The sequence below is a fragment of the Anopheles merus genome, chromosome X (assembly GCF_017562075.2).
Source record: "Anopheles merus strain MAF chromosome X, AmerM5.1, whole genome shotgun sequence".
In the NCBI taxonomy this organism is placed as follows: Eukaryota; Metazoa; Arthropoda; class Insecta; order Diptera; family Culicidae; genus Anopheles; species Anopheles merus.
In genome coordinates, this window is record NC_054081.1 from 5217809 (window position 1) to 5238715 (window position 20907).

The window sequence follows — 20907 nt, forward strand, 5'->3', positions numbered from 1 at the left end:
AAACACACACACGACTCATCTGTTATTCGATTGCTTAACTTCGACGTACGAACACGTTGCTCAAGCCCCTTGCCATCGTATATGTGTTTATTTATTTTATTGTTTCTACTTAAAATCGCCCCATTCAGCTACTTCACTCCCTTTGGCTGTGTGGTGCCCCTTAGCGCGCAGGCATTATGTGACTGGCTAGTGTTTTCCTATTTCCTTCCAAAAGGAAAAATGAAACATCAACAACACACGCTGGCCACGCTTGCAAAAACACTCGCCGTGGAAGCGTGGAGCGCAAGCCACAAGTAGTGCCAGAAAAAATACAAACAAACAAAACACACACCGACGGTAAGAACACACCAAAAGATGCCCAAAAATAAAACAAAAAATGCTGAAAAAAGCTCGGTAAGATGCATCGCCGGCCCACGGGCTTTGTTTGCTGTGCGAGGTAACGTCTTTGTGTTTGCTCCTCCAAACGGTTCGTGTTTGTTTGCTCCACTTACACCGCGTTGGCTTGCACCGCAATTACCCGCACCGAATGGCACGATGCCGTCCGTGCCCGTGCCCGGGAAAAAGAACGGAATGGAAATGAGCAACCGCATCCATCCGCGCTCGCGGTTACCAGCCGGAGATGATTTTCGCTTCATAGCCTTTTTCCCTTAGTCTTTAGGTGAAATACGTGCGGTGTGCTAAATGAAAAGGGACAACTCTCTTGCGCGATTGAAGCCTCCCGAGTGGATAAAAATCAAAATGCAAAAGTGAGGGGGTCCACAGAAAGCCAAACAAAAACGGCTCGCAACACCGGCAGTCTATCTTGATGTTGATTTGCGCGCCATATCTGCTGATTTGGCGCTGTTAATTTTCCCACCAATCATTGTTTTGCTTGCTGTGCTTTATTTCCCTATAAAAAGGCGAAACGCCCAAAACGGTTTGGCAGTGCAAAAAAGCATCAAAACAAAACAAAACAAACCGGGCACCGGGCGCTTAAAATCTGCTATGCTAGAAACATTGCACCGTGTCAGCGAGATCATCTTCCGGGCGTGGATGGAATTGCTTTTAAAAATGACACCACGCAATAAAACCATTCCCGCCAGTGCCCCCACACACACACTATCTCTTGCAGGTTCGTGATCTGTTTTCGGCGTTGGGCGTGTGTGTGTGTGTGTTCCTTCATTTCTTATCGTAAAACAATTGTTTCTGCGAGATTGTTAGTTTGGGATGCTTTCTTTCGTTTGGATTTGATTTCGTTTCACAGTTTTTTTACTCCGTCTCACGCATCCGCAGTACCGTGTGAAACGCACCACCAGTGCGTAATGAGCCTTTGTGTGTGTGTGTGTGTGTGTGTGTGTGTGTGTGTGTGTGTGGGTTTTCCTCCAAGCCAAATGGCCCAACCTAGGAGGCTGGCAGAGCAGCTTTAAATTAAATGGTGCAAGTCGTTTTTTTTATCAAAAACGATCAATCGATTTCGATAGCAAGGCAAGCGACGAACCCCAGCCAGTGCCAGCCCAGAGGGAAAGCAAAAAGTGGGGGCCTTTTTATTGCCTTTTTATGCGAACCCAGCATTGCAACACTATGCCCGTTTAAGTTTTATTACTTTCAAGAAAATTACATCTATTTCCCTGTGTCCCTCCCATTGCGCTCCCTCGCTCACTGCAGCCACTTCACTTCGTTTAGGCTAGTGGAAAGGTCTGGTTTTTTTTAAAGTAACAATTGACCAAAAATGTGTAAATGATAATTTCTATAACAATGGTTTAGCATCGTTCTCTACCTTCCCCTCTGCCCTTCGTTCTAGTTCTACCCGCGGGATTGGAATTTGCCAAATCCGTGAGAACACAAAAACTATTCATTCACGCACAAACACACGGAGCTATGTATAAATGTATGACACCCCAAAATAAAACGCACTCCCTCGAAAGCAGAACATTGCTTCTTCCCAGCGAAACAAATTTATGCGCCACCGCCAACCACGCCATGCCTGTTGCGCCGCTGTTGCGTTGAGCATCTGGAGTTCTTGTAGCACCACGCAGAGTTGGGGAGAGGGAGGCGTGAAAACTGAGCTGCAGCTGCTCCATCCCAAAGGGGAGTTATGCCCCCCAGATACGGTCGTGATTAAATTCTATGAAGTAATTAGCTGACCCCGAAAATTAGACGCTAAATGACGGGACACAACACTGGTCCGGCGGGATAAGCGGGCGACCCCTTCTCGGTAAGCGCAGCTCATTTGTCACTTCACCGGACAATGTTACAGTGGAGTGAAGGAGGCCGAAGGAGGGAAAAAATACCTTCTCAGCTCCCCAAAAAACACCAAAAAAAAAACGGATGAGCAAATGATGACCAATTCTTCGGACAGTTCGCGGGCTGTGGGGGTGGGAACTGTGCAGTCGGGACGGAACTATGGGGATTGTTTTGCTCTTCCCGGCCCCTAACACTGTGACATGATAAGCACCAGACAACCTAATTGAATTTTTGCTGGCTGGCAGTTGCATCACGCCCATTAGAATGCCGTTATTGGCGACGCAGTAAGGTAAAATCATAATTAATATGATTTTTTTTAAATCATTAAAAAATGCGATTTACAGGGTTTTGTAGCAGTGTTTTTTAAACGATTTGATTAATTTATTTAAGAAATGTTACATAGCCAATCAATTAGGAAGTAATTGATTGGCTTATATGATTTTCGACAGAAAGCATTTAATTAGTAGATATTAGTAGACACTTTTGAAAGTATTTATACAAGTGTTATGTGTTTTTTTCATCAAGATGATTTTCAACAAAAAAAGTGGAATCAACATTGTTTCAACTATGTTGATATTATGTAACCCAATTGTTACTGGTTTTGCAGGGTTTTCCACGTCACATTTGAATGTGCACATCATTATTCACCGCCTGCAGCATGTTTTTCAACAGCTGTTACACATTGGTTTAGCATCACAATAAAATTTCCCTTCTTACATATGATTTTCAACACACCTCAAAAGAACTGTCAAACTCAATGCGAGCCTGAGACGAAACGAAAATCATGTGGAAGAACTGAAGCATAATTTAGATGTAAATACAATAATTGACAGCAGTTGAAAATCTTTTCGCAAGCAATGAAAAATGTGTTTGAAATTATAAATTGAGGAGGAAAACCCTGTACATGCAATATATGTCAGGATGGATAGTGTCTTAGTCGGTCAAATGAGGCTCAATTCAATCTAATCAAACTAATTGAAGGCTCCGAATGTAGAGAATTAAAAACACTGACGCTTGTCGCTAGAAAATACAAAAGACTTGATCGAAATTACGGCTTTAGATAGCAAGCGATGAACCCCAAATTCTTTTCTGAAAACAACAAGAAGCTTTCAAACTTTTAAATATAGCTTACACTTTTGAAGCTATTTACCCATGTGTTGTGTTATTTATGTCAAGATGATATTCAGGATAATTCCTAGAAGCTGTCAAATTTGAAAAAAAAACACCAAAAATCATTCTACAACCACACCAAACGCTTCTTGTGTCGTGCGATGGTTTCACACACAAACTGACCTACTCTTTCTTTCCCCCCATACCCCAAATCTGGGAAAAGTTCTAGCGAGCATCCCATTGCCGCTGATGGCCCACATGAACACGCCCTGGTTGCTTTCACGGTCCCACAGGCCGGCCACAATCCCAGCCCGCTCCACGCCACGGAATGAAGAAATTTCGTTGCTTGTGACAGCGCGTCACTGCAAGCCCGCGATAATTGTGGTCAAATCAAACAGTAAAAAGAAATCCGACCGACCGTCGAAACGACGAACCGAGGCAGAAACGACACGAAACCGAACCCTATTCCACCCTGTTTCCAACCCTGCCGGGAGGAAAGCGTGGCCCCAGTAGTAGCGGTTTTGCGACGGGAACTCTTAAAACCAGTCATTTTTGTTTCGGAGGGTTGTTCTTTTTTTTTTTGGGGGTGATTTCTTTTGCCCACTCGCTCGCTCTGGGGAGAGCGTTTCCTCATCATAATTAACTAATTAAGCCGCCAGAAAAAAAAAGAAAACTGAGTGCGCGATATGAAAAATCCCTTCCGCGGGGCTTTCCAATCATTCTAATCGCGCCGCGCTGCCATTAGGCGTCGCGCTACCTTAGCTTCTGTTCTACCGCTGGTAATGAAGGCAGGCCAGCTGCTGCGTCGTGCGGTAATTATGCTGCGCCAAAAGAAGGCTCCACCCCGAACCGCCAAACACCCGACAAAAGTGGCCCCGAGAGTGCATATTATATTATTTTCTTTTTTTAGTGGCCCCAGCTACCGCTCATTAGCAAATGCTTGCGTTCACACGATATGGTTGGTGACGGACCGCGAGGTTTCGGGTCTATTTTTGCATCCAGTTTTATGGTTGCCTTCTTTTATGATTTTCTTTTCGTTTCTCGAAAAGAAAAAAAAATGATTCCCACTCGCCGCATTAACTGGAGATTGTGGGATGAATTAAAGTGGACTGTTTTGATCCGTTTTATCTTATCAGCAATATTGTTTGAATTGCTCGCCCGGTATTAGTGCACTTGACAGCCCCAGATTTGATAAAACAGCAACGTTGTGTATAGTTGCCCGTTTCCCTTGTGCTTCTTATCGCCGCTCTATCTTTACGTTTGCACTCACAGCTCCAGATCAATTTGTAAAAAAGCCCCTTTCAATGCTAGCATTACCTCATAAGACACGCAACACCAGAACGGCGAGCGTCTCCACACATCGAGCTTACACAACAGATAGGTGCGAACCCTCCCCCTTGCACGTAATGGCAGGCAGGGAAATTGAACTGTTTTCTTGCGATTTGAAAATAAACAGGAGAAAACAATACAACACGTCCGCAAAGCATGGAGCAAAATACTGTTTAAATGGTGCAAGATTTGCTTCCTCGCCCGGGAGATGCTCCCAGCGTTTGTGCGGCTGTCATTCGTTTATCTAACGAGATTGCACATAACTCCCCCTCAGCCCATGCGCAGGGGGGAAGCACACAAAAAGCCACACGCACACAAAATTATACCTATGCTGTTTTGCGTCTCCCCCCTTTGCCGATGAGAAAAATTCATACAGGAACGTCTCTGCAGGGGTGGGCGAAAAACAGCAAAAAAAACGGTGCTGTTTGTTTTTCTTTTCGCTTCAATTTTTGTTGTTATTTTTTTTTTTTTAGATTCCAGCACAGGAGTTTTTCCCCTCCGCTTGCGGACCAGCAGAAGTCTAATGAGCTTCTGCTGCTGCTGCTGCTGCTCCATTTGCTGCCCGAAAATCATTCAGCCATTGCAGCCTCGCCTCATCATCATCATCGCCACCACCGGTCGGGCTTGGTGCTTGCGCCTTGGAAAAGCGAAAGAACGGACGTGCCGAAAAGATAACTGTGCACCGGGGTGGGGCGCAGGCTTTAATAATAGCGATTCTAATTATGCTCGGTCAGTTAGCTGAAAATGGGGCTGCCTTAACAGTGGGAAGAGTGAGAACGCAACCGCTGTTTGAATAATGCGGCCCCAGCGTTCCGGTGTAATGTCTAATGACATGATTTCTGCCCGTAAAAGCCTAGTTCGTCCACCCCGACGGTGTGACAGGGCGCCGCCAACCGTTTTGCTTCCCATTGTGCTCGTTTTTGTTTTTCTTTTGCAGGACGAGGAGCTACAACGCTTGACAAGCTGCAGTGACGTGCTTGGCACAGGTATGCGAGCAAAGCTCATTTGAATGCTTTGTTTTAATGTAATAAAACTATTAAATTATTACCACCCTGTTGCTTACAGGGTTTTCCAGGAGTTTTCATAGCTGTGGGACACTTTATAAACACTTTCTTACGTGAAATGAACTTAATGTAATGGGAATTGGACTCTCTAGCACTCTTGTTGGAGAAATCCAATAGGAACGTCCAACGAGCCTGTTTAAAAAGGGTGCCATAGAGTACAATTTCCAACATATGAAGTTCACTTCCAATGGGAAAGAGTCTAGGAAGTGTCCCACAACTATGAGAACCCCTGGAAAACCGTGTACCTTTCCTCGAGGGTCTTCCAAATGATAACGTAACGATTAACGTAACGACTAACGGCAACCAATATGTTAACAATCATCTTGATGAAGTCAAATAACGTGTCGAGATCGAAAAAAGAGCTTGTTGTTGCAAACAAATCAACCATTTTGCCTAGAATATTAATTACCGTTTTTTTACTATTTTCTTCTTTTTAACCATACATCTCGCAGCAGCTTTTTCATAATATTTTTCATGCTCGGCAGCAAAGTTACAAGAAGAAAAAAAAGTTGCGATGCTTCACGTGGCTGCATAATCAGAAAGCTCATATCCCGCTCCCGGTTGCACGATGGATTACAATGCGCGAGGCGCGAGAAACCTTCGTCGAACCAATAAATTACGTGATAGCGCACACGGTAAAAGATTTCGCACACACCGAGCGAGTGTCTATGTGTGTGTGTGTGTGTGTGTATTGTGTTTTTGCTCATCCTAATGTGTGCATTAAAACAGTCGAGTGAAAGTATACGTATTATACGGGTTTAATTTTGCTGAGAAGACGTGTGCAATAAAAAAAAAACAATAACACAAATTAATGCATAACCTCCACCAAGGGAGGCAATCAGAGATTTCATCGGAAAAGGGAGATCAGCAAGAAGAAAAAGAAGAAAAAAAGACATTCATCCAAGCAAATAAATCCATAATCGCGCTTGGAAATGTCATTTTCATTAGCTCCACCATTAACGCCCGGTTAAATGGCCGCCCGATTGGCGAGTGACTTGAACGCTGCGGAGACGACGATTAGCGAGTATTGCGATGGATTGATTTGTATTGCAACGAAAAGGAACCGCTTCATACCAGACGCCAGCGGGGTTTGATTTCGTCTCCTTCGCTGCACCAGTTTTTCAATTTCACGGAAAACTCCAACCATCCGGAGGAGCAACCTCCCTTACACGGGCGCGCACTCCCATTCGGTGCCACAAAGCAGCTGCCACCAAAGGGAATGGCGGAGAAAAACCTCCTGCCGGACTTTCCCGGTGAGTTTGAGTTTTGTCGCATTTTCCGCTGGTGGGCTTTTTTTTTTCTTTGCCCTTTTTCTGGTTTTGTTTCATCTCTCCCCCGAAGGGAAAGTGGTAGCTTGCCAGGGCAGGAGAAACCTCGCCGCATGTGTGAACATTCTTTCCCCGTTGGCCCACGGGAATGTTGTTTGCTTCTTTCCTGTTTGTCGCGCGTTTTCCACACCACTTCCTGGATGCTTCCAGCGGGGCAGATTTTGCGTTTCTCTGCGGGCTTGGCGCGGAAGAGCCAACCGCTTTGCAATTAAGGTGCGGAAGAATTTCTCGTTTTTTTTCTTCTGCGCAACGTATGTGCGTTGAAGAGCTAAATAAATAAATACACAAAGTAGCGGAGTGGTTTGTGTTTGTCGCATTTGTGGCCGTGTGTTTTGTTGAGCGGGTTTTATATTGTTTGTAAATTGCAACTGAGCAACATACCCAAAACCAGAACTTTCACAGGTTTCAGGTAACAGTTATTTTGTCCAAAAGTAGGAGCAAAATGTTTTCAAAAAATCAAGCCGCTCATTTGTACCGTTTGGTAGTGCAGTGGAAGCATTTCTTTTTTTTTTCGCACCAGCAGCGACGAACCCGATTTTTTTGTTGTTGCTTTTTTGTGCTTTCATTGCACAATGCAGCTCAGTTCTAGTCCGTAAGGAAATGGCAGAAAGACATCCCCCCCCCCCTCCCCCCGTTTCCCACCATCTCAGCTGACCTACTAATGGCTCTGCTGTCCGTCAACAAACCGACACATTCTGGCACAGTTGCCTGGCCCGCTCAGTAAGCCGATGCGCGCACGAAATGCAAAAACACTCCGCATCGTCCCACCCGACCGCAGCTAAATAAATTTGTCGATTTCATCCCGCGCGCCGTGGCGCCGCGGTCACAGCCAGCAATCGCGGCGTGCAGCGAAAGAAGGCAACAAAAAGGAAGGTTCGTCGCCTGCTGCTGCCCGGAGATGAAGTTGTTTGTTTCGTGCGTTAGCCGCAGCTTGCTAAGCTTTCGAGCGATGGGTGAAATTTAATTTATTTATTTTAGAAAAGGAGGGTTGGGGGCGGGGGGAGGGAGGATTAAGTCTTTCACAAGCTGTGCAGCAATGATCGAATAAGCCACGTTACGACAAGCAAGAGAGAAGCGAGAAAGAGAGAGAGGAAAAAAAGGAAGCTTAAACCGTTTCATTAAGTTGGCCATACCTCATAATCCATCACGCGGATCCGATCGATCGATTTGGCGACACGCATCAGATGCGCTGTGTTTCACTTTGTAGTGATGTAAGAGATCCCTCCCCCCCCCCCCCCCCCCATACACACACACACGGATGCCCTTTTTCGGTTTTGGCGTGCATCTTCCTGCAAAAGGGTTTGCTGTGCGTCGGCGAGCTGCTGCTGCTGCTGCTGCTGCTCGTCTCATCCAACGCACGGCCCTGAACGCCTCGCTCAAGCCACTCGGCGCAGCCCGTACAAGGGCAGAACCGAACTTTCAGCCTCTCGGATTGTATTAGAAACGAGGGCGAGGGATGCCACTCCTGGTATTTTTTTTTTTTTTGCTTTTTTGTTTTTGGCGGACAAAGTCGGGAAGTTGCAAGAGGCGACCGCCTCGGTAGCGTGACATTTGTCTACCAAAACCTATACCATTTGTCTCATGCAACAGCAATCGTACACAGAAGCTGTAGGGGTTGTTTCAGAGCTTCTTAATGGATGCTGGGTTTACTAAGAAGATTAGATTACATTAGATTACAGATTACAAGTAGTAGATTACATGTTGTTGAGTTTCTCAGATGTCTAAAAATTCCAACAAACAGATCTGATCTGTCATATTTGATTTTGACAAGTCGTGTACAAACAATCAACCGTCATAAATGTTTATTTCAACTACTGAATGTCATCATTACATAAAAAAGTACTTTTCATTATGCCATAGAATTAGAAAGTTTACTGAATGCTCCAGCAACCAATTAACTTCCTACACAACCAAACGTCTTTTCATGACTTTCAAAACGATCGTATTTGATAAGTCATTTGGGCTCAATTTCAAAGACGATTCTCCAACATTCGTCTGCCATCAATCTCCACTCATTTGTTTAAACTCATTTGTCAAAATTCTTAGATTTCCTCTTTTCATAATTAGCTTTCAAATTGAGAATCTTATTGTTCTATTAAAGCTGTATTGTTCTTTTGTTCGTTCAATTATCGTATATGATAGCATAGTATGAAGCCATTCCATAGACGTATGGCCAACTCGTCTGGAATCGATTCAACGGAAAATGGCTCAAAGTCTGCGGTCCGTGAGCAGCTTCGGTTAAAGGTTTTAGAACATTTAAGAAATTAATATAGACATAAATTGTTCGATGAATAAAGAATCAAAACAAACCACTTTTCAATAGCGATCTGTCTTCATAACTGAGTAACCCTGCATGCAAGTGCTTCCTCACCAACGTACGCGTGCGCGTGTTGGTGATCGATGGGATTTCGATCTCCGCCTGGCCCGGTAGCTTTTGAAATGACACCACGCGGGAGAGATCGTTTGATATGTTTGGAAATGTGTGCCTCTTACACCCATTTTCCAACGCTGTCATACCGTTTTGGTCGTTGTTTTTTGGGGTCGGTGTTTGAACCATTTTTTGTTGTGGACTTGGTGGCGTTTCTTCGCCAATAGGAACTGGCTGACTCATCGATGGCGGCGTGAGATCGACCTTCACTATTTTCGGACCAATCGAGCTGGAGCCGAGTGGAGGGAAGGCTACCTTCAAGTTGTCTAGCGTGGGATAGTACAGCCCAAACCGTATAAACCCTTTAAATCGAAACGCGCGAAAAGCGATCGTGAGGATTTTGGGGGGCATCAATCGACAAGGGACAAGCTGACAGTCACCCGAACTGTCACAGTTTCATGCACAACGATGGAGCTGTTTTTTTTCTTTCTTTCCTTTTTTGTTAACATTCACTGCAAAATTGTTGCTTCCCTCCAGAGCTCCCCCTGGGTAGGCTTTCGCGGACTTTCCCTTTTTTTCCTTGGCGTGGTGTGACACACTTCCCTGTTCGCGTCCAGCCAGAACCGGTTCCCCGGAAGCAACCGGTAACGGCGGATGGACGAGTACGGGAAGTGAACCTTGTGCCGCTTGCCTCTTCCATTCCTGAGCGAGTTTTTTTTTTAGAAGTTCGTTTTCTCTTATCCCAAGCGCCCGGTAACATGGGAAGCAAACGGGATCACAAGTAAAAGTGATCGACGCGATCGCTTCATTTAGCTTTGTGTGTTTCCTGTTGTTTTTGTTGTAGTTTGACGTCGGTTTGGAACGGTTCTTCGAATGGAGACACAGAGCGACTTCAAAATTAGCCCAGCAGCCGTTGGAGTTCTGTTGGAATTTCCAAAAACCTAGTTCTGGGATATCATAGATGAAGCTCTTTGGAGATCTTACTTCAATGACTTTGTAAATTAAAGAATGGAATGCTTTTGGACATTGGGCATTGAGATGTTAGGGATAATAGACAGGATCTAAGCCTGATAGGCCCTTTCCATGTGTCATCCTGTACTTACTTCTTAAACATCTCCAATTCCGCAAATTCTAAGATATTAGTGAGACTTCAGTGACTTTAGAAATTAAAGATTGGAATGCTTTTGGACATTGGACATAGGGATGTTAGGGATAATGGACAGGATCTAAGTCTGATAGGCCCTTTCGATGTGTCATCCTGTACTTACTTCTCAAACTCCTCCAATACCACGAATTCTAAGATATTGAGAATTTCGCATTTCCATGTCAGACTTCAATGACATTGGAAATTAAAGATTGGAACTCGTTTGTACATTGGGCATTGAGATGTTAGGGATAATGGACAGGATCTAAGTCTGATAGGCCCTTTCCATGTGTCATCCTGTACATACTTCTTAAACTTCTCCAATACCGCAAATTCTAAGATATTAGTGAGACTTCAATGACTTTGGAAATTAAAGATTGGAATGCTTTTGGACATTGGGCATTGGGATGTTAGGGATAATGGACAGGATCTAAGTCTGATAGGCCCTTTCCATGTGTCATCCTGTACATACTTCTTAAACTTCTCTAATAACGCAAATTCTAAGATATTAGTCAGATCCACAGTTAGAACTTCAAACTTTTCAATCTCACTCTCAAAGCTGTCTTCTGGTAATATACTTCACTCCATCTCGCTTCGGAACTGTTATTCCTATGCGTGTATACCTTATTCTTATTCTACCAGCATTTATTATATATGTTGCGCAAACGAGTGATTTCCGCCGACGACACCAACAAGATTCTTGGAGGAGTGCCACCCGATTGGTTGTCAATTTGCATTAAAAACTAAACCTCCTCTTAGCCTTCAGCCACCCTACACCGATCGCTTTGGGTTGGTCTGGCCTGCCCAGCGCATTTAGCAACGCAGCTCGATTGAGTCACTGTCGAGGCGATGACTGTGCTTTCGAGCATCTAAACCCTAGACCTAAAACAGCATCCGCGTACGTTCTGTGGAGCACCCCACGAAGGGTCCCAGCGACAAATTTCAAACTTTGTTTTTTTTTTTTTCTCCAGGAGGTCCATATCGTTCGTTCATTTTGGAAGCAAACGATCTAATTCTCAGGAGCTGGTTGGCCCAATAAATAAGAAAAGATATGTACTAATCTCCACTGCAGCAACAACACAAATGAAAAACGAGTTCATGGTCGCCATCCAGCCATCTAAAAGTGGAGAGCTGCAGACAAAAAAAACACGACTCAACACTCCCAACAACAAATTACCCAACCCTTTTTGTGGGCCAATCGAGAGCAGCTCCACTTCTTGGAAGGGTCAGAGTTTTTTGTTTTTTTTTTTTTTTTTTTTTTTTTGGGCGGACGATTACCGTTGCAGTGCTGTGAGCCGAGAGTTTATTGTCCGGCAGCAAACGGGCGGGTAAGAAAAGGGCAACACCGGCGTTAATAAAAGGTAAGGGCCGGGGCCAACAGCGCAGCCATAAGGTTCCGCGGGGCAAAGGTTCACCATAAAGACAGTGGGGGAGATATCCGGAAAAGGGAGGAGCAGTGCTGGACGCGTTGAACGACCTTTGCTGGGGCGCTGGCTGGATGCGCATTAATTTCGAAAGGAGCTAAAGTCGGGCGAAACACAAGGCATGGATGGGGCGATTGTGTCTTTTTTCGTTTTTTTGTTATTTTTTTTTGCTTTTTGGCAACATCTCAATGCAATCGAACCCTGCTGCGAAGATGTCGTGTGTCGTTGACCCGCTGTGCGAGTTCGCGAGTTCTCTTTTTTCTCCTCAACTGCCGTTTTTCCCATGTCTCTCCTGGGCGGCGGGCTCCAAAAGAAGCGAAAGAGACGGAAGGGAAACAAAAACGAAAAGCAAGCGCGATGCGTTTTTCCTTCCACTGCCCATCTGTCAAACGCTGCGTGCGAGCTAAAGAGCCTGCATGTGTGTATGTGGAAATTGCAAAAGAAAGCTTCCGAAACAAAAAACCGCTAACGCAGCTCTTTCGAAAAGAGGAAAGCGGCTTCGGTTTGAATCTCTTTCACTGCGCAGCACGTGTGTGTGTGTGTGTGTGTGTGTGTGTGTGCGTTATTTTTATATGATAAAACCACCCGAACTCCAAATCCAAACACACACACACGCACATGTTCCACCTACACCCAGCAACGCTCGCACGTACGCGGTGTGTGTTTTCACTTTTCTCCTAATGAGCCAGTGATGTCTCGAGTTTCCCTTCCGACGTGCGTACGCTGGATGCTTTTGTGTTTGGTTCAATTTTGCTGCGTTGCAGTCTGATGCGAGCAAAGCTTTATTTGCTAAACATTTAATATGCGCTGTCTCCAGATTTTTTTTTCGAGATTTTCGATTTTCGAGAGCCTTTTACCTGGCTTAGCTTCTTTTAGGATGGGGAGGATGCATTCAGCATAAATTAAACCATCCGTGATAGAGCGTGGGGATCCAAATCGGTTCCTCAGGTGGTGTAAATTACACACCGAAAGAAAGGGGGAATGATTTCGAAATACCCAACCAAAGGCAATCCTTCGTGGAAGCACACCAGGATGCGCTAAAGTAGGCATCATTGTGCTTTTATTTTGGGTTTTTTTTATATTTGTTTTGATTACCGAATCCTTTCCCAAATTTCTACCTTCCGAAAAGAAATTAAGGCCAAGGATTTAAATGAGCCTGAAGAATCAAGCTGACGAGAGGATAATAATCAAAACTCTACGAAACTCATTCCACTTTCAAACGAAACCACAGCCCTACCTCTCTAGAATACCCTGTCCACACCCAGAAAAACTAACGATCAGGTACGCTTACGGATTCAATCAAGATATCCAAAAAAAAAACCCTGGAACGCCCCACCCCCGTTCATTTGGACGCGAAACAAAACGCGCAAGATTTTGACACAAATCCACCCGTGCTCCCTTTTTTCCGTTCGAGTCAGAAGCAGCAACAGCAGCAGAAAACGCGCCCGCGCGCTCAGAAGATAAGGAAGCGAATGAAAATGAAATAATTAGCCGCCCAAGCGCAAGTGCCCACTACTTCCCTGCCCGGCCCCGGCGGAAGGAGTGCTGACCCAGTTTTCGGCCCAGGGGGGGGGGGGGGAGCCAGGGCAACCGGCGGCTTCGATTCGCTAATTGGCCACACCCGAGCGGTTCGGATAGCGTTTTGGCTAGCGCCTAGGCGAGGAACCTAAGCACACCGGTGGTGGTGGTGGTGGTGGTGTGTTTCTGTAAATCCCGAGGTCGTGTTTTCTTTTATCACTTTTCACTCACGGGAAAGCAATCACCCCCTTTTTGCGAATTCGTGGGTTTCTTCAAACGCTGTACCTGGCGGGCTTGCCAAAACAAAAGACTTGTAGTGCCATTTATATTCTTTCTACTATTTATATACGTACATAATTGGAAGATTTTCGACAAAATGACAACTAATTGAAGACTCCAAACCAAGAAAATTAAAAAACGAATATATGACGCTTTAAAATACAAAATACAATCGAAAATACCCCATTCAGATGCTAAGCGACGAACCCCGAACTCTTTCGTTGGAGATCTCTATCTTACAAACAAAAAAACAGGTTCACTCGAGAGACGGAAAAACAAAAGGATACAAATAGAGCACACGGCAACACACATATACAAACATTACGCGCACACAAAGAATGTAAAAATTCGGTAGCGACTTACCTCTAGCATTTTGGGAGCCGTTTTGGTGCCGTTTTGTGCCACGAGGTGGCTTCCTCCCCGTTCCGACGCTAACGCCTGTGCCCGATCCTTTGCCGGGCTTTAGTGTGTGTTGCTCGAACAGCAAGGACGAATGCCCTCGCTTGACTGCACTGCCCGTTGGCTGCGGTTGAACACGTTGACGTTGGGTTGAGCGCGAAGGGATGTTTGCAAAAAAACAAAACAAAACAAAAAAGCAATCGAACCGTCGTTGCTCCCTTTTCTTTCGTAATTTTATGTTTTTGGCAGTACAGTAAAAGGGGAAGGTCGTTACTTAGCTTGCCCCTTTTTCCCTTACTGGTTTGAGGCTGTCACACACGAGTTGTTTCTTCCTTTTTTTACCTTTCAAAACTGTAACTGTAACTTTAACACACAATCATCCACGCGTCTTCCAAGTCCACATGCTCCGTTTCACCAGTGGCGGACTTCTCTCCGACCAGGGGAGCTTTAAGAAAAATTTAATAATTTTCTTAAACTAACCAATTTCTTTTCCTTTTTTGTTATAATTGACCACTTAAAATCACTTGATGTCACAGTCAAACTTTTCCCTTTTTGTTGGCGCTACTTTCTTTGCCCGCACAACGCACCTAAGGTGCGGAAAATGGGTAACGAAACCAAACAAACTGCGAGCGGAGAAATTTCGACGGTCGACGGATCCAGGTTGATGCTGCTCGCTGCCCGACCTAAACACGACTAACGGACACGACGTTTTTTTCCACCAAGCGTGCACCAGCGTCTGCACGTTTTAACCGCTCATGCATGTCTGCATTGGCGGCCTGTGCAGCTACCATCGCCTGGCCAACAAACAGTTCAGTTCTTTTTTTCTTTTTTTACATTTTTTATAAAATTTTTATATTTAAAATTTGAATTCTATTTTTCTAATGCTTGGAAGTAAATCAATAATACTACAAATTTTTGTTTAATATTTTAATATTTTATTGCTACTTTTTGGCCATGCCAATATTCCAGTATGACGCAAAGGGCGAGCAGCACTGTCAATGAGTGGCAAGTGAGAAATACGGCTCACCAGATCGATCGTGAGAAACTGAGCGTAGCTGTGCTCAGCTGAGTGCCGGTTCGTTAAATTTACTGAGATCCGTTCGACAGGAAGCATATTTCTCGTATACTATCTTTTTTCAAGCAACCCTGGATCCACCAGTTGAAAAGTTACGGGAATAATGAACCGATCGTCTCACTATGGTCAGTAGAATTTTTAGGTGGACAAAATTATGGAGTGACCTTAAATAGGCGCAAGGCCACGGGAGTGACAAAATGCTGACCAATTTTTCAAATAGTGAGCTTTTGTCACTTTTTTTATGTTTGTCAAAATTTCATAACCTGGAACAGCCAGGAAGTAAAGTTGACACAAGTTGACAAAAAGTGAAAAAATACAAAACAAACGGCTATTTGACCCATTGCTATGGTAAAATTGCTAAAATGCAAGTTTCTATTTGATTCAAGTACCTATTTAGTAATTCTTAAACAAGATATCTTTGATATTCATGAATTCTTGAAGAAATGGAGAAATCTTAGACATTATTTGTAAGCATTTAAAATATATTTTCAAATATATATATTTGATATTTCTCAACTTAATAGCAAAATCAAAATGTGATTAAAATTTACAAGTCTCCACACCAAGGACGCGATGTATTATGAGCTTCAAGTAAATGTTAACTATAAAATCTTTTTTTTCTTTTCACTCCTTTCACTGCCTTTCATATCGCTTGGAATTCTAACTTTGATACTAAACCAATCAGTGTTCGTGCGAATACTTGTTTTTATATCTGTAGAAAAATAGATCCCTTTAAAATAATTTCACTTTTTCTTTCTTTTTGCTTGAGGAGATTTTCTCAATGGTCTTAAAACGTTTTTTTTTTTTTTAATTATAATTATGGGGAAGATTTTTTAATGCATCATTCTCAATAATCCGACATTGATTAAGGATTATTAAATTAAGTTGTGAAGTGTGTGTTTTTTTAATTTCAATGTTTTCCTCACTTCATGAATTGATTATAATATTTCATACATAATCATATTTATTTTAGAAAGCTCATATTATTAAAAACAGAGAGATATATGCAATTTTTTTTTTAAATATATTTCGCTACTTGTGACTGAACATTGATTAAACGCATGAATTTGGTTGTCAAAAGTACGGATTAACGAGCGTATGGATTGAAAAAATGCGTACATAGTAATTCTCTAGATTTATAATCTACTTCTCAACTAGTTTTGAGTAGATTCCACGTTTAAATGACTGTTGCTCAATTTAGTTTTTTTTTAATTTTTCCATTTTTCCCTTCCATTTTGTGTATCATTTTAACGTTCTAAAAATAACTAATTCATAAATTTAGAGAGCATTCAATAAACCTTATGGCGAACTCGCAAAGTGTCGTCCTTGAGAGATCTTGTATTGTCACCGCGGCCGAGACTTGGTTCGACTGACCCAATATTCCGTACCTGTTCCGTTCCAGCTATCGCTCCAGGTACTTAACCGATTCGCCCATCACCACCACCGCCGCGCTTGTTTGAGCGAAGAGTACAACTAGCCAACTTTCTTGACCCAAACAAACAGCGCAACACCAAACCATGAAAGCGATACAACAATGGTGGTGCCATTCCGGAGTATGCGCGTGTTTGTTTGTGTGCGTTGCGCGTGATGTAGCTGCCCGAGCCAGTGCTGGATGCTGTAGGGACCTGCTGTGCCGCCGTTCGAGTAGGGTTCAGTTCGGCTTGGTGTTGGGCGTGCACGCACACACTGCGTAACGGCGTTACATTTGGGTCCCGTCACCGTTTTGGTGGAATTCCGTACCGACATCGTTCGCTGAGGTGAACCGAAGATCGCAAGCAGGTCCAGAGTGTGAAGCAAAAAAAAAAAAAAAGAAAGGAAGGCGATCGTGATCAAGCCCACAGCCTGTGGTCGCGCGCGCGCGTGTGTGTGTTTTTGTGTGCTATTGGTAAGCCTTTTGTTATCGTTTGGGGTTTAATAGAGGGCCAAACAGGGGTTTGCGGTCGAGTATAAAAAAAAATCGCAATCAATTGCCAATATTTTCCACCCTCGTGCAACAACAACAAATAGTTGCCGTGCGGGGGAAGGGCAAAAAGTTGAAGCACGAGTGAGAAGGAAGACATGGAAATGCCTTCCAGACATAAGCCAGATCCCTGCTTGAGTATTGATTTACACACACACACACGCATACAGACAAACAAAAACTAACAAACGCAGCAGAATGATCTCAGGCCCCGGGCGATTGGAATGTATCGTGTACTGTTCCCACCTTTTTCCCCCTTCCATCTTTCCTAGGCACAGCTTCTAGAAAGCTATCACACAAACACACACACATACACACAAAGACACACACACACTCCAGGAGTAAACTGGCCTTGGCTGGCCAGAGACGAAAGAAAAACAGCACGCGAAACAGGTTCGCCACAATTTCCTTCACGCGCCCTCTACAATCATACAACGCCATCCCCAACCCACCCCTTCTTGTCCACCAGTGGGGGGGGGGTTGGTTGATTGGCGAGGAGGCATGTGAAAGGGTGGCGAGGTGCAACTCAAGCAGCAACGCTCAGCGCAACGCAACGATCAACACACCGCTTACGATCAACCGCGGCGGCGATGCGGTTTTGTTTACATATTAATTAACTTTGGAGAATCTTGCCTTAGCACGATCCGAGAGAGAGAGAGAGGGAGGAAGAGAACAAGAGCGAGAGAGAGGCTGGAAAGACACATAACCTAGCACTGGACCGGTAATATTAGTGTGTGCATTAGAGAGTGCCAGTCAGTGTGTGGGAAGGGTTTTGCACGTCGAACAATCTTCCGGAATGTCCGTTACTCCTTGAACGTGATCCTGATAAGATCTTGTCAACAAAGGAGAGGGACGAGTGGTTCTGGGAACGTAAACAAAGCAAAGCCAGCGCTTCAAGCAAAATTCAGAGAATTTCCTCCCCGCATCGCACCGACAACCCTTATTGCGTCTCGGTTAGAAGAAGCATCAAGCGGAAGTGAAACTGTCGAAAGCCTCTCTCTCTCTGTGTGCGTGTCTTTAAAAGCAAAACTTTGAACGGAAATTTCCCCCGTTTTTTCTATTTCTGGGGGGAAAAAGGTGCTTGTCCATCTGCATCCCATCAGCATGGCCCTTACCCGTTTCTCTTCTCCTTCGTTTCCAGAAAATCCAATCTCCAAAACCCTTCCAAACCAATGGAGCGCGAAAGGCGGCGGACGGAAGGGAGAGCGTTCGCGCTGCTCGCCGGCGCCGTGCTGGTGCTGCTGACCTGCGTCCAGCTAGCGGCGAGCTGCAACGAGATGGTGTGCGCCTCGATCGTCTCCAAGTGCATGCTGACGCAGAGCTGCAAGTGCGACATGAAGAGCTGCACCTGCTGCAAGGAGTGCGCCGAGTGTCTGAGCTACCTGTACACCGAGTGCTGCAGCTGTCTCGAGATGTGCCCGAAGCCGAACGAAACGTCCAACGAGCTGTCGAAGCAGTCGCACATCGAGGACCTGGAGGGTTTCCCCAACCTGTACGACGTGATCACGTCCGAGCAGGATGCGCAGGGCCGCTGGAAGGTGATCTCGTTCCCGATCGACATCGATGCGGCACTGTACGGGCCGAAGGGTGACGGTGCGACGAAATACGTTGTCCGTGAGTAGCGTTCTTCGGGTGGGGTTTGATTTTTTTAAAGGTTTTTTAATTCGACGATTTTAATGTTTATTTCGCAAGAAGTTTTAATTGGTTCCAGGAGTTTTTGCTTTATTTTATTTTATTTCCTTAACATGTTTAAGTGTATTTTGGCATTGTGCTGATATGCTTTTCCAATCAAATGATGCAACAAATTTTGCGAAAAAAAAAATCGCTCAAAAATATCAAATTCAAGATTCTCCAAAATCGTTCGAAAAACCCTTCAATTGCAACAATCGGCAAACTAAACGCTGCCTCTACCTTTCAGACTCGACCGACATGGATCTGAAGCAGAAGTACGAGGATCCGAACAAAATCACGGTCAACTGTACCGTCGCCTACCAGGCCCAGTGCATGTCCTGGAACAAGTGCAAGGAGAGCTGCCGGACGATGGGTGCCAGCAGCTATCGGTGAGCTATTGTTTCCCCCCCGAAAACGGGAACATTCCAATCGACGGGCGCACTCTAATCGCTTCCTTCCCTACCAGCTGGTTCCACGATGGTTGCTGCGAGTGCATCGGCCAGTACTGTCTCAACTACGGCATCAACGAGTCGCGCTGTCGCGACTGTCCCGAGAACAAGGAGCACGACCTGGACGACTTCGCGCCGGAGGACGAGCTGGACTACGGGGACGGGCTGGGGCCGCTCGACAATGCGGCGATCGAGTCGACCAACATATGAATCGGGCTCGGACTGCCGGTACTTTGCCTGGTCCGCCGCTACCTGACCGAACGCATCATCACCCCGCTCCGCCGGTGAGGGCGGATGCGGGACAAGTAACATAAATAACAACGCCAACGCATTTCGATAATCGTTTAGCAGGGTTTTATTTTCCGGTACGATTATTATTATTTTAATATTTGCTATTCTTTAATCCATGCGACATAGTGTAAGAGTTCGATGGACGTGGAAAGTCCGCCGGGGACGCGGAAGAAGAGACGCAGACGCAGAGCAAGGCAAGCTGTACAGAGGCGAACACTTAGGTCCATTAGTGTAGTGTTAAGGCAAGCGTTAAGGCACTACTAACTTACGGCAGCTGTGTTAGATGTGTTATAGCAAGGGCATGGGATGAAAGCAGCAGCTACTGCATCCGCTCTGGAATAGCGCTCAATAGGTAACGGAAACAATCAAAATAAAACAACACGGTTGTATTTAAAATTGTATAGACAAAATCTACCCTTCAGCTCAAGGCAGCACGATGCCCCTGGATAGGGCTCAATTAGGGAAGGAAACAAGGGAACCTCACTTTTGCCAACCGAATAGCTTTAAGCAAGCAGCCGACCCACTAAGCCATCTCTTTTTTTTTTCCTCCCGTGTGCTTTATCGTCTGCTTTGCGATTGATATGTGTTGTGAGAGGTGTGTTAGCAATTAAGCGTAGGTCCTCTGACCCTCTCAAGGCACGGTGAAAGGTAGTGAGATAGTGAACAGCAAGTATTGAGCAATGCAGGATATTACTAGCCTTTTAACTAGCATGAGCACAAACGCAAGCTAGTAACAAAAAAAAAATTGGTGTACAAAAGAGTACTGTATCTGTATGTTAATGTGTGCTTTTGAGATTTAGTGTCGAACGTTTAATACTCCCGCCTGTCCATGTCCATGTTCGTAAGCCGAAATACAAGTGTAATCCCTCTGCTGTTGTGAGATACAGTAACAAAACCTTTAATTCGAGCGCAACCTGTGTTTAATTGATTTTTTTTTTATTTATGATCCCGGGAGATATAGATGCAAGCTTTTTCCTAACGCCGCAACCCTTGTTTAAACCGCTGGAGGTCGCTAAACATATGCAAGTCAAGATGCACCAAGGGGCCCTGCTGGGAAAGGTTTTAGAATAATCATTTGCATTATTACCTTCCAGTGTAACAAAAAGCTACCTGTATATCTGTTAATAAAGCCTCATCAAACTAGTGCCTTTGCCTATCTCCTAGTACTCCTGCTTTCTGATCTTACTGGTGTGACGTACTGGGGAGTTCCTGAAGATTTGTGAAGATTTGTCGGTGCCGTTTGAATTTGGGACAAACGGAAATGGTGGCTTTTTC

At 44.7% G+C, this 20907-nt stretch overlaps 2 protein-coding genes across 8 annotated transcripts in view; one reads left to right on the top strand and one right to left on the bottom strand.

Annotated features, from left to right (window-relative positions):
* Window positions 1-14930, bottom strand: part of LOC121592579 — a 35378-nt gene extending 20448 nt beyond the window's left edge. For 3 of the 4 annotated variants that reach the window (XR_006004686.1, XM_041914210.1, XM_041914169.1), the window contains exon 1: window positions 14151-14930. Coding sequence is in view for 1 of the 4 variants with exons in the window: in XM_041914210.1 (XP_041770144.1) it covers window positions 14151-14159 (9 nt within the window). In the remaining 3 variants the exon portion in view is untranslated. The remainder of the gene's footprint in view (window positions 1-14150) is intronic. The other variant, XM_041914178.1, reaches the window with a different exon arrangement.
* Window positions 14931-16802: 1872 nt separating this feature from the next.
* LOC121589872 (protein twisted gastrulation-like) lies at window positions 16803-20798 on the top strand. Of its 4 annotated transcripts, none has more exons than XM_041909099.1 (4): window positions 16803-17146; window positions 18363-18835; window positions 19140-19281; window positions 19359-20798. In XM_041909099.1, exons 2-4 carry the CDS (start codon window positions 18394-18396, stop codon window positions 19549-19551), a joined length of 777 nt encoding a protein of 258 aa, XP_041765033.1. In that variant the 5' UTR covers window positions 16803-17146; window positions 18363-18393; the 3' UTR covers window positions 19552-20798. The 4 variants fall into 4 exon arrangements, with proteins under 4 accessions (XP_041765033.1, XP_041765024.1, XP_041765041.1 ...); XM_041909090.1 differs by lacking the exon at window positions 16803-17146 and adding an exon at window positions 17452-17816; XM_041909107.1 differs by lacking the exon at window positions 16803-17146 and adding an exon at window positions 17951-18228.
* Window positions 20799-20907: the final 109 nt, after the last annotated feature.